Source organism: Urocitellus parryii, chromosome 3 (genome assembly GCF_045843805.1).
Source record: "Urocitellus parryii isolate mUroPar1 chromosome 3, mUroPar1.hap1, whole genome shotgun sequence".
NCBI lineage: Eukaryota > Metazoa > Chordata > Mammalia > Rodentia > Sciuridae > Urocitellus > Urocitellus parryii.
Genome location: NC_135533.1, coordinates 23894582 through 23908265, shown reverse-complemented (window position 1 = coordinate 23908265; position 13684 = coordinate 23894582). Strand labels below are relative to the sequence as shown.

The following is a 13684-nucleotide window of genomic DNA, read 5'->3' as shown; positions in this document are numbered from 1 at the left end:
GAGATTCTGAAAATACAGATAATTTCAATGAGTCTTGAAAAGTAACATAAAAGTCTCAAGTTGCTACAGTTTTAAGCATATCAATCAGTGAATGATATATTTATTAAAAGAAGATTTTCAAAGATTTATAGTATATTGAGGGAAGTTTACAGGGAAGGAGGAACGGTATCTCATAGTGCTGAATTAAAAAACTCATAATGGTGAGGTTAAGAATTAAACTTGTCAATTTTAACATTGTTGTTATATCTGAAATAAATGTGATGTTGCAAGAAAGAAAAAAATCACATAAGAAAAACTATCCATCAATAAAGCAACATTTTAGATACCTGCCCTGCAACAATGTGATATAGAGCTAGAAAATGAATTTCACAAATAAAGAAAATATCATTTTCATGAGACAGGTGAAGAAAAAACAACTCTAATTTAGAAACAGAAAAAAAGTGAAAGCTTATCACATATCCCCTCCACTTTTTTTTTTTTGGCCACGTTGTAGATCAAACCCATTCTACACAAGTGCTCTACCACTGAGCCATACAGGCCCAACCCTGGCCAACTATCTTAAGTCTTTATATACAATCCTTTATGAGAAATTTACAAATTTGAGACAAATCATGGCCACTCAAATTCCAGAGGAAATAACTAAAAACACTCTTCAAATGTTCCAAAGACTACAGGCCCATATGCACTATCCTATCATGATCTCAAAGGAAGGAATCAATAAGACCAAATGACAGCACCGTACACATGGTATCCCTAGTTTCTGATGAAATCCCAAAGCTTCTTGAACAACACAATGACCTCTGTCAAATGAATTTATAGCTGTCAGTCACACATGAAATGGTAGTACAATATCTTGTCCAAAAATTTCATGACAAGTTTAAAGAAGCCCTATCCAAATTTAAAATCTTCAATCACCTATATATGTGAATTAACCTAAGAATGTCCCTAAAAAAAAAGGATAAATCTGGGGGCTGGGGTTGTGGCTAGGCAGTACAGCGCTCGCCTAGCATGTGCAAGGCCCGGGGTTCGATCCTCCACACCACATAAAAATAAATAAACAAGGGCTGGGATTGTGGCTCAGCAGTAGAGCGCTCGCTGGCTCGGTCCCTGGCTTGAGCGGGACCGGGTTCACTCCTCAGCACCACATAAAAATAAAGGCATTGTTTTGTGTCCATTTACAATAAATATTTAAATAAATAAATAAACAAAACTTAGAGGCTAAGGTAGGTGATCACAAGTTCAACATTAGCCTCAGAACTTAGAAGGGCCTTAAGCAACTTAGTAGGACCAGGTCTCAAAATTTTAAAAGGGCTGGGGATATAATTCTGTGGTAAAGCGCCCTTGGGTTCAATCCTCAGTATCAACAACAAAAAAAAAAGGGGGGAAAAAAGAAAAGAAAATGCCAAGCTGGAAACCATTTCATCTGAAGCAAACAGGTGCCTGGGGTGAGGGCTTCCTGAAAGCCAAGACACAGAAGATGTTATTTCTTTCTTTAATCTCCTGTCTACCTGAGCAAGTTTTATTAACAAATCATATAAACAAGATGATTTTTTTTTCTTGTATGGAGAATAAGCCCAAGGAACACTGTCACAAAGCTACATCCTCAGCCCTTTTTTAATTTTTTATTTTAAGACTAGCCTTAAACTTTTGATACTACCTCAGCTCCCCACCCAATAGCTAAGATTATAGGCGTATACTACCATGTCCGACCCCAGATGAAATTTTATCGTACATATTAAGTACATGTTAACACAATGTTGAAGGATCAAATTTTTCAAACTGATAAAAATGTGAAATTAGACATTCAAATTATAAAATGTATGTTTTAAAAGACTGAATACTTACATGGGCTTGTTATGGTTTGGATGTGAGTTTAGGGAACAAAAAGCTCATGAGTAAGCCAATGCAAGAAGGTTCAAAGAAGTGACTGGGTTGTGAAAGTCTTAATCCAACCAGTGAGTTAAAACCCTGATAGGGATCGACTAAGTGGTAACTGAAGTGGTAGGATGTGGCTGGAGGAGGTGGGAATTAGGGTTTTGAGATACATTTATATCTGGCAAGTGGAGTCTCTCTCTCTACTTCTTGATCACCATGATGTGAGCTGCTTCCCTCTGCCAAAAACTCCACCATGATGTTCAGCCTCACCTCAAGCCTAAGAATGGAGCCAGCATTAAATGGACTAAGACCTCTGAAACCAAGAGCCTTCAAATAAACTTTTCCGCCTCTACAGTTGTTTGGGTCATATCCTTTAGTCACAGCAGTGAAAAGGCTGACTAAAACAGGGCTTGAGAAAAAATAATGTAAACCCTGCTAAAAGAAAACTCACCAAAAGAGGAAAAAATAATTGTTTACTAATATTTTCATTTTGAAAACTCTACTAGAGAATAAAAATTAAGACAGTACTTTAAAGGGCTTCTGCAAGCTGAACACTACAAAATTATCTCCTTCAGCAGAAGTATAAATTTCCAATAAAGAAAAATAAGCCTTCTCTCTTGTGCTTCACCTGTACAAGCAAAAGACACTCTGGTAATATCCTAGTATCATAATGCAAGCTAGGGAAATACAGGACAGGGAATCTGAAGTCTACAACATCCTATGAATTAAGTTGGTTTTTAAATTCAACATAACTTAAAATTCTATAAGATCTGAAAAACAGAAAGGCAGAGCCAAAAAACAAAGACAATTACCATATGATCTAGCAATTTCACTTCTGAGCATATATACCCAAAAGAACTGGAAGCTGGGACTCCAAGAGACATCTATACAAGCATGTTCATAGTAACATTAGTCACAATAGCCAAAAGTAGAAGCAAGTGCCCATCAATGGATGAATGGATAAACAAAATGTGGCATATACACACAATGGAATGTTATTCAGTCATCATAAGTAAAGGAAGGAAATTCTGACACACACTGCAAGGATGAACAGATATGTTTGGTGAGAAAAGCCTGTCACAAAATAAAAACTACTAGCCAAGCGTGGTGGCATACACCTGTAATCCCAGCAACTCCTGAGGCTAAGGCAGGATTACAAGTTCAAGGCCAGGCTCAGCTACTTAGCGAGACCCTGTCTCACTTGAGATATAGCTCAGTAATAAAGCATCATTGGGTCCAATCCAGTACCAACAAGAAAGAAAAAATAATATATGATTCTACTTACATGAGGTACCTAGAGTAGTCAAATTCAAATAGAAAAAGCATAATCATGGTTGCTATTGTAAGAAGGAAATAGGGGGCTTGGCGTCTTTAATGAGTATAGCTTTAGTTTTACAATAAGTAAATGTTCTGGAGATGGATGGTGTTAACAGTTACACAACAATGTAAAAGTAATTTATACCACTGAATTGTACACTTAAAATGGCTAAAATGGTAAATTTTATGTTTTGAATATTTCACTATAGTTTTTAAAAAATAATCTTTAAAATCTACTCTCCATTTCCCCCCATAAATAGCAACATAATCATTAAGGCAATGAAAAAACTTGATGAAATTTTTGGAAGTCTTTTGGAAAAACTCTATAATAATTAGAAAATTTTACACTGCCCTGAAAATTTTATATCCTGAATCAAACCATCAACTGGCCCAAGGCCTGGTAAGACAAGATATAAATGAATCCAAATAAGAAGGAATGCCATTAGAAAACAGACCAACATGTCAATAGAAGTACTGTCCAAATCCACACACACAGGCTGCAATACTCCAAAGATATGAAATGTACAATATTTGCACTACCTAATACCTGGAATATAGATAACATAAAGGAATAATTTTCACTTTAATTTAAATTTAAATTTAAACAGCCATACTTGGTTAATGTCCACCATACTGAATGATCCAGCTAGATTAAGAAAATCTTTAGGTACAAGGCCTTTCATTTCTATTGTTTACTTATATACTTCCAGTTTCTATCAAAGCAAAGCATATAGTGTCCCTATATTCACTGAAATAACTGCCCCCACAGAAGTTGAATAAAAATTATTTCCCAAAAGGCTTTCCTTTCAAAAGCAAGTTATTTTAAGGGTCACTTGACCAGAGGATGAACACAAAAAAGACAAGTTAAATAGATAACTACAATTGTAGAGAAAAAACAGAGACACCATGTATTAGAACTAGAACCCAAAAAACTACATTAGTTCTACATTCAAAATTCCAAAGGAAAAAGCACTAGGAAAAAAGTTGGAAGTTGATACCCATGGCCCAAGACCTTTCTGAGATGATATTTAAGAAAAAAATTTACATGAATTGGTGACAAACCATCAAAGCATGATTTTAATTCACCTAATTTATGCTTTACATCATGCCTTTTTCAGTTTCCAGACTGGACAATAAAACTTTTGAGATAACCTCTACCAACATATTGCCTCTGTGAAAAGTAGAAACTTAGAACAAATAAGCAACATAATCACAAAGCCCTATAAAAGATGGTCTTTCCTACCTTATCTACTAATTTTGGTTACTGGGGGTAGACAAAGCAAACTCTAAGTGTTCAGAAAAACACTGTTAAACAAAGTTCCCTCTAAGTAGGTGGGATTATAAGCATAGCTTTTACAAAGGTTTTTGGTTGTTGTTGTTTTTAAGAGGAATTAAAATATTGAAAATTACACCCCTGAAGCTAAATGTTGTTTATTTTCAACTAATCATTGATATGAAGCAATGACAAAAATAAATAAAATTTGAGTTACCAACTGTTTTTTAGGCATGCTTACAATAAGCAAGGATTCACTGAACAAACAGTTTAAAGAACTTATGTGTGGACTAGGGCTGTAGCTCAGTGACAGAACGCTTGCCTACCATGTGAGGCATGGTTCCATCCTCAGCACCACATAAAAATGAACGAATAAAATAAAGGTATTCTGTCCATCTACAACTACAAAAAAAAATTAAGAAAAAGAACTTGTGGGATTCCACCTTCTGGGTCCCCTTCTTCCTCCGGGAGAAGTCTTTTCTGCTGTCCTTTAATAAACTTCTAATTTCTACTCTGAAAAAAAAAAAAAAAAAAAAAAAAGAACTTGTGTGTGAAAGATTACAATCATCTTTTTTTTTTTTTTTGGGGGGGGAGGGTACTGGGGCTTGAACTCAGGGGCACTCAACCACTGACCCACATCCCCAACCCTATTTTGTATTTTATTTAGAGGCAGGGTCTCACTGAGTTGCTTAACTACTCTCTTTTGCTGAGGCTGGCTTTGAACTCACCATCCTCCTGCCTCAGCCTCAAGAGCTGCTGGGATTACAGGCATGTACCAAGCCCAGCTCATCTCTTTCTTAATAAATATGGTTTACTCATTCATGTATGAATGTTATACCACATATAAATTAATGTGACAAGGATCCCACAGTCCAGTGGGAGAGAAAAATAAATTTTGAAAAGGTAAAAACTGGTAAATGCAGTTTAGACATGGGGCACGGAAGACTTTCGGCTGCAGAGAATCAGTTAAGACTTCAAGGAGAAAGCAAATTTCAGACACTGGACTTTGAAAAGATGGATGAATTTCTACATCTGATGACAGGATTAGGAGAGGGTAAAAGCACAGAAGAAAAAAATTAAAAAAAAAAAATTGGGTAAAAGTTAGTATTCCATTCACCTACCCCCCAAAACATGCTTACTATGAGAGACATTTCAGGTATTTGAATAGCAAAGAATTCAATAAGAGGGAATCTGAAGTTGCAGGTAAGACCCAAGATAAACCAAAAGATCAAGGTCTCAAAGAATACAGCAGGTAATATGCAAAGCACCTAGATCTGATAGGACAAACAGCTGGATACACCAACTCAGAGGGAAAAGGCTGGTGGTAAATTTAATTAAGTGACACAATGATAGACCTTGCAATGCAAATTGGATGGAGAGAGAAGACTGGAACAACTAATTTTAAAAAGTATTCAGAAGTGGTGGTGACATCTATAAATCCCAGCAACTAGAGATGCTGAGGAGGGGGATTCTTGAGTTTGAGACCAACTTAGCAAGACCCTATCTTGAAATAATTTTAAAAAGGGGGAGGGGGTTGTGTAGCTCAGTGGTAAAATACCCTGGGTTCAATCCCTAGTTTCACCAAAATAAAAAAAATAATAATAATAATAAAATTTTAAAAAAACTGAACTGATTGAACACACTCATTTGCACTTGTGTACCTTCTAAAAATCCACTAAAATCAGAGTAAAGATATTTGATAAAAATAAAAATGCAAAAACTCACAAGGACAAAGAGAATGGAAACAGATGGCAGACATCAAGGAAACTGGAAAGCTAATGGATGAGTGTTAACTGTCCTTATAGATCTGAGAAGGCTGAAATTTTCCTCAGGGTGGGGAGGGACAAGGAGATGCCAATGGTATTGGCCGGAAACTGATTCTAATTAGAACTACCAGGAACATCTAAAGGCAGACATACAGGTGTAAAAAAAATAAAGGGGTGAATTAAAGCACAAGAAGTAAAATCAAGAATCAATACATGGGGGCTGGGGTGGGGGCTCAAGGGTGAGCACTTGCCTAGCATGAGTTTGGCATAGCACCACATAAAATAAAGATATTGTGCCCACCTGTAACTAAAAAATAAATATTAAAAAAAATCAATAAATGGGATGGTATCAAACTAAAAAGTTTCTTCACAGCAAAGGAAAAAATCAAGAACATGAACAGAGAATGGGAGAAAATCTTTACCACCAGCACGTCAGATAGAGCATTAATCTCCAGGATATACTAAGAACTCAAAAACCTTCACATACACACAACACACACACACCAAAAAAAAAAAAAAAAAAAAAAAAAAAACCCAATCAATAAATGGGCTAAGGAACTGAACAGGAAATTTAAAGAAGAAATACAGTCAAAAAAAATATGAAAAAAATGTTCAACACCACTAGCAATTAGAGAAATGCAAATCAAAACTACACTGAGATTCTATCTCACCTCAGCAAAATATCAATTATCAAAATACAAGTAACAATAAATGCTGGTGAGGATATAGGGGGAAAAGGTTCACTTACACACTGCTGGTGGGACTGCACATTGGTACATCACTCTGGAAAGCATGTGGAGATTTCTTAAAAAACTCAGAATGGAACCATCATTTGAGAGTTATCCCACTCCTTGGCTTATACCCAAAGGACTTAAAATCAGCATACTACAGTGACACAGCAGCTCAACTCACAACAGGAGCTATGGAACCAACCTAGGTGCCCTACAACAGATGAATGAATAAAGAAAATGTGGTAGATATACACAATGGAAAATTATTTGACCATAAAGAAGAATGAAATTATGGCATTTGCCAGTAAGTGCATGAAACTAGAGAATATCATACTAAGTGAAATAAGCCAGTCCCAAAACACCAAAGGCCAAATGTTCTCTCTGATATGTGGATGCTAACCCACAACAGGGAGGGGAAGATCAGATCTACACTGGACTACACAAAGGGGAACGAAGGGAAAGGAGAGGGGATGGGAACAGAAAGACAGTAAAATGAATCAGACATATCTTTCCTATCCCTATATATGAAAACACAACCAATTTAACTCCACATCATATACAACCACAATAATTGGGTCCTAATTGGAAAAGTTACACTTTTTCTATGTATGTATAATAGTCAAAATACAGTCTACTGACATGTATATCTAGAAAGCAGAAATTTTTAAAAAATCTGTACAAGCAGCAGTTAGACTGCTATATTTTTCTCCCTGACTATTATTCTCCTACCATAATAGATGACTCAAGATTTACTTTGGAAAGATTCAAGTAGGAAGACTCTGGATTCTTGGACAACAGACTTAGCTAAAGATTGGAATATCACCTGAAAGCAGAAGATTAAATAAAAGGCTACACACACTGAATTGGTGGGAACCAGCCCCCAGCTTCATTCCCTCATTTCCCCCAGCTTCATTCCCTCATTTGATTGTAGAACACTGACAGCATCCCTGGAAGAGATCTAGAGTACTCTGTTCAAGGTAAAAAGACCAACAAAAGAGAATAAGAAAAAACAAAACCAAGAAAAAAGACCAACAGAACGAGAATAAGAAAAAACAAAACAACAAAAAGATGGGTGGGGAAAGTGGAGTGGTTCCGCACCAGGGTTTAATCACCTGTACTGTAAAAAAGAGGGAGAGAGGGGTAAAGGAAATCCCCTAGGCTTACTGGAGCAAGGGCACAGGGGGCCCTCAGGTTTGATGATTCCATCAGCCTAAAAGAACAGACTGTCAAGACTGAATAGGCAAAGATGATATTTACAGTACCAACAGGAATTTGGGGATAAATTACTATAGATATACAGTAAACAAAACAAATATTAAAAAAAGAAAAAAGTACTCATCGCCATTAAAATAAAGTGGAGCAAAATTTTTAATTTTTAAAAAGAAAACTTAAATTTTGATAAAAGTTAAAAATATGTATAATTCCAATACTTGATATTACTGAGCCAAAAAACTGGATTGTGAACAGAGCATAATGTCTGAATAAAGCGATTTGGCGGGCTGGTGACTTTTCAGTAATGGCAAGATCCAGGGTGTGACTATGTGACCAGGTCACTAAAGAAAATGAAGAAGGAATCAAAAGGCCAAAGTGTTAGCTGATTGTCAATCTAGATGCTAAAGGTACTAAAACTGATGGCGTGTGACTGTGCTGGTATTTCCACCTTTCTTTATCATCATTTCTGCTACAGTAAGCTGACCTATATATAGGTTATCAACAGGTTGCCAGGTCCCAAGGCTTCTGATTGTGTTTGCACAACAGGGAATCCCAGTAGGAGATTAGAAGAATAAAGTAAGGAAATTCATTCCTTCAACTCCCTCCCTGAAAGGGCCCTTAAGCTGGCCATGTCCCTTCACATGAAAGTCACCCACCATTCCTCTCAAGGCAGTCAAGTAATCATCCCTCTTCCCCTTCAAGTGATGTTAACAGTTTGGCTACAGATTATTACACTATTTCTTGTGGTACCATTACACCTGCAACATTATAAATAGTAACTTAACAAAGTAAACTCTCTTCAAATTATCTTGTCCAATATGCCACCTGTTCCTGTTGAGACCCTACTAACAATGATAGTAATAATGAAAATAATGGTGATGATAGGTTGTAACAGAGAAGAGCAAAAAGGAGAGAAGTTACTAATATTTAAATAATAACTTATAACACAATTTGAGCTCTATACTGAATAGCTTTTCAAAGCTCTTTATAGATACTACCTCATTTAATCATAACAATTACCCTATGTTACAAGCACTGATTATTTTCTGGTTCATTTCTAAATATAAAAAACCAGCACAGTTGCTGGTTCAAGGACTCAAATACTGATTTTAAATACACACAACAATATGCAAATTTAGCAGTGATACTAACTACTTTTGTAGTACTGCTAAGCATTCCTCTTATATATATTTTAGAAAACTATATGAATATAAAGGAATTGTGACTTCCCAGATCAAAGAAACTAAACTCTAAAGGGGCACATATGTGAATAACTTCCTTATGTAGCCTACAGTAAAGTCCTATTTGTCTTCCCGCAAAGTAAATAAGGATTTAGGCCCCAAATTTTAAGTGTCATATTCAAAGTTGCAAATTTTAAAACATTTATTATGTACTTCTAGCCTACTGGCTTATTTAATAGAGCAGAGCACCTTTAAATATCAGTTATGAGTTAAACATATAAAAGGCAAGAGGGTAAACAGAAAAAAAAGGTTGTGAGTAAAATCACAAAATAAGGGAAAGATAAAGGAGGCTGTGGATGTAGCTCAGTGGTGGAACACTTGCTTGCTCAGCACGCAGTGAAGCCCTGAATTTGATTTCCAGCACCACAAAAAAAAAAAAAAAAAAAAAAAGTAACAGCGTTTTGTCAGTCTCATCAGTTTTCAAAGTACTTCACAACTTAGGGCAAATCTTACATTTATGACCTACTTCAGCAAAATCACCAACTATACACACTTCCAGAAACAGCACAACACATATAAGTGTGAAAATTAGGAAATAAAGCATAAGGAACAAGGAAATACAATATATGTAAGTGACAATGGAACATTTCACTAGATACTTACACAAACATACAGAATAACTGAGATAGCTACGATGTCCATCTTATAAATAAAAACCTAAAAGTCAGGGAAATAGGTTAGAGGACCAATATGAAGCAAAAGAGAACTCTTTTTTAAGTTTTTCTGAAACCAGAATTGCCTTTTTTTTTTTCATCTGTATTATGTTGCACTCCAAAGCAAAGAGAAAATTCACAAGTATACGAATCTAGAAACCTGAGAAGTTTCGAGAATAATGTTTCAGAACTGGAATGAAAATTGGCAAAGACTAGTGAGGTGTGCGGCTACCTTCCCACGTTTGGGAAGAACTGCCACATACAAACCTTGGACATGGAGGTGAGACCGATAAAGCATCCTTGAGTGGAAGGTAGAGAAGCACTGAGATTTGATTTGGTTGAAGACAACACAGAAAAGCACGGTCTAAGGAGTAATAGCAAGGACAGAACTTAAAGAGGGCTGGACCCACGCCACAAGCAAGAAGTTCAGGACCTACAAACCAGATTCTACGGGGGGAGGAATGGGCCAGTTCGCGAGCGATCAGCTGCGACTAGTTTCCGAAAAGCGACATGGATGTAGCTTCGCAGCCCCACCCCACAACAGCAGCTCCTCCCCAAGGAGGACCTCACAAGGGCAACCGCCCGCACAGGCTCTCCCCTAGAGCCTACGACCCACCCAGCCCTGGGCCCCGCGGCGCAGAACGGCCTCTCTGGGCCCCTCACCGAACGCTGCAGCTCCCCAAGCCAAAACGAGGCGCGCTCCTTTCCGCTGGGATCCGGGTCGTGGTAAAGCGCCTGCACTGCCTGGTACACAAGCTGCAATGTCGGTTTTGCTCCTTCCATGGTGGTGGCGGCAGTGGTGACAGCGACAGTTCGGATTCTTCTCAGGAGGCTTCCCGGTTGCTCCGCCTTCGCGCTTCCTTACTGTCTTGGCCACAGCCGCTCCCTGACTGGCGCCATCTCCTCCTCTTTGGCCGTTACCAGGGCAGAGGGGTTCACTGTGGAAGTTGGCCCCTCGGAAACAGCGGATAGATCGTATTCAGGTTCCTTTTCTTTTTTTCCGTCTTTTCACTGGTATCCAGACTCCTGAGTCCGGACGCTGATTCTTGATTCTTCACCTGCTGATTTACGTTCAGAAGCCGATCTCCGCACGACACCAGCCACGTTGTGTACCTAAGCCGCGTTTAACCGGACCGGAAGCGACAGCCCAGTACCTTTGGCACACTTCCGTCTGGTGCTCTACAAACGGCCTCCTTCCCGGCACGCCTCCTCTTGTCTCCCCGCCCCCTCCCGGAAGTGACCCTGCCAGGCGAGGAGTGTGGAAGAAAGGGTACGCTGTGGTTTTCTACGTCCACCTTGAGCTTTAGGACCGATTTGTGTCAAGTACCTGAGCCGTCCTTCCCTCCTTGGCATGGGTCAGAGGTCATCTCTCTCCCTCCCGACTTCCTCATTCCTCTCTTGAGAATCCCTTCTGTCCCGGGTTGGTGATCAAGGCGCGTCAATTGAGCTATCTGGGAAGTCCAGTGTACCAGAGATTGAGATGACTTAAGACACGGTTCCTACTCAGACCCTGGTGAATGAGACATGTAACCGACTAATTATTTACAAACCTGAAACGTGCCACATTGAATAATCCAAAAGGACTAGAATCTATCAACCTCCGTTTTCTACTAAGTTCTTTGACCCAAAAGGAGTCTCATTCTACTGCTTGTGACGTGACTTTCCGAACTCCAGAGCACATGCACGTATCTGCAGGGCCATTATCACATTAGTTTGTATTTTTGTGTGTATGCCTTTCTTTATGAATCTAAAATCAGTAGTCTAATAATTCTCAATTTCACAAAAGAAAATAAAAACCCACACTGGAGAAATTTAACACGAAAAATAGCAGCGTGTTAAGGGGTTCCCCAACACTGCTCCTCTCTTTGCACTATTTGATAAATGCTTATAATGTGTAAAATACTATAGTTATGATAGCTAAAACCTTGCCAAATTATCATTTTAAAGAATGAGAATTTTAAAAAACAAGAGAATGAAGGTAATGTAATTTGCCCAAGGTCACACATTTTTCAATGAAAACAATTGAATCCAGATCCATTTTCCTTCAAATACTGTGAAGTAGTACAATTCCTATCATTCTGTGTGGTAGTTTTCTTCAGAATTATTATTGTCAAGGTATTTTAACTAGCCACACCATGATGAATAAAACTGTTATTGTAGAGTTGATATAATTTCAGGCAAAGAAAAGAAACCTATGCTTAATCTACCTCAGTGATCCATTTGGTGGAAAAAAATGAGTTTTAATAACACCATCTTGGTCTCAGCCCTCATGGAATTTACAATCTAATTGTAAAGAAAAACAATTTAGGGCTGGGGGGGGGGTGATGTAGCTCAGTGGGAGGGCACTTGGCTAGCATGCCCAAAGCTCTGGTTCAATCCCCAGCTCCAGGGTAGGAGGAAGCAAAACAAAAACTAGCAATTCAAGACAGTGTAAAAGTTCTGTGAACATATACAAACAAAATAATGGTGTTGCATGGGGCTGGGAAAACTGGAAATCCATATGCAACAAAATGAAACTGAATCCCTTTCTCTCACCATGCACAAAAGTTAACTCAAAATGGATCAAAGAGCTTGATATCAAATCAGAGACTCTGTGCCTGATAGAAGAAAAAGTTGGCTCCGATCTACGTATTGTGGGGCTCCAAATTCCTTAATAGGACACCCATAGCACAAGAGTTAATAACTAGAATCAACAAATGGGACTTACTCAAACTAAAAAGTTTTTTCTCAGCAAGAGAAACAATAAGAGAGGTAAATAGGGAGCCTACATCCCGGGAACAAATTTTTATTCCTCACACTTCAGATAGAGCCCTAATATCCAGAGTATATAAAGAACTCAAAAAATTAAACAATGAGATAACAAATAACCCAATCAACAAATGGGCCAAAGACCTGAACAGACACTTCTCAATCAATCAACAAGTACATGAAAAAACGCTCACCATCTCTAGCAGTCAGAGAAATGCAAATCAAAACCACCCTAAAATACCATCTCACTCCAGTAAGATTAGCAGACATTATGAAGGCAAACAACAACAAGTGCTAGAGAGGATGTGGGGAAAAGAGGATGTGTGGAACCAACCCAGATGCCCTTCAATAGATGAATGAATTAAAAAAAGTGGCATTTATACACAATGGAGTATTACGCAGCACTAAAAATGACAAAATCATGGAATTTGCAGGGAAATGGATGGCATTAGAGCAGATTATGCTAAGTGAAGCTAGTTAATCCCTAAAAAACAAATGCCAAATGTCTTCTTTGATTTAATGAGAGCAACTAAGAACAGAGCAGGGAGGAAGAGCAGGAGGAAAAGATCAACTTTAAACAGAGACATGAGGTGGGAGGGAAAGGGAGAGAAAAGGGAAATTGCATGGAAATGGAAGGAGACACTCATTGTTAGACAAAATTACATATAAGAGGTTGTGAGGGGGAAGGGAAAAAAACCAAGGGAAAGAATTAAATTACAACAGATGGGGTAGAGAGAGAAGATGGGAGGGGAGGGGAGGGGGGATAGTAGAGGATAGGAAAGGTAGCAGAATACAACAGTTACTAATATGGCATTATGTAAAAATGTGGATGTGTAATCGAAGTGATTCTGCAATCTGTATTTGGGGT

At 38.1% G+C, this 13684-nt stretch overlaps 1 protein-coding gene across 1 annotated transcript in view; it reads right to left on the bottom strand.

Moving 5' to 3' along the window:
• The window catches only part of Tnpo3 (transportin 3), an 87953-nt gene extending 75677 nt beyond the window's left edge, over positions 1 to 12276 (bottom strand). Inside the window, exon 1 of the mRNA XM_026392774.2 lies at positions 10732 to 12276. Within this exon, the coding sequence (XP_026248559.2) occupies positions 10732 to 10851 (120 nt within the window). The 5' untranslated portion in view covers positions 10852 to 12276. The remainder of the gene's footprint in view (positions 1 to 10731) is intronic.
• Positions 12277 to 13684: the final 1408 nt, after the last annotated feature.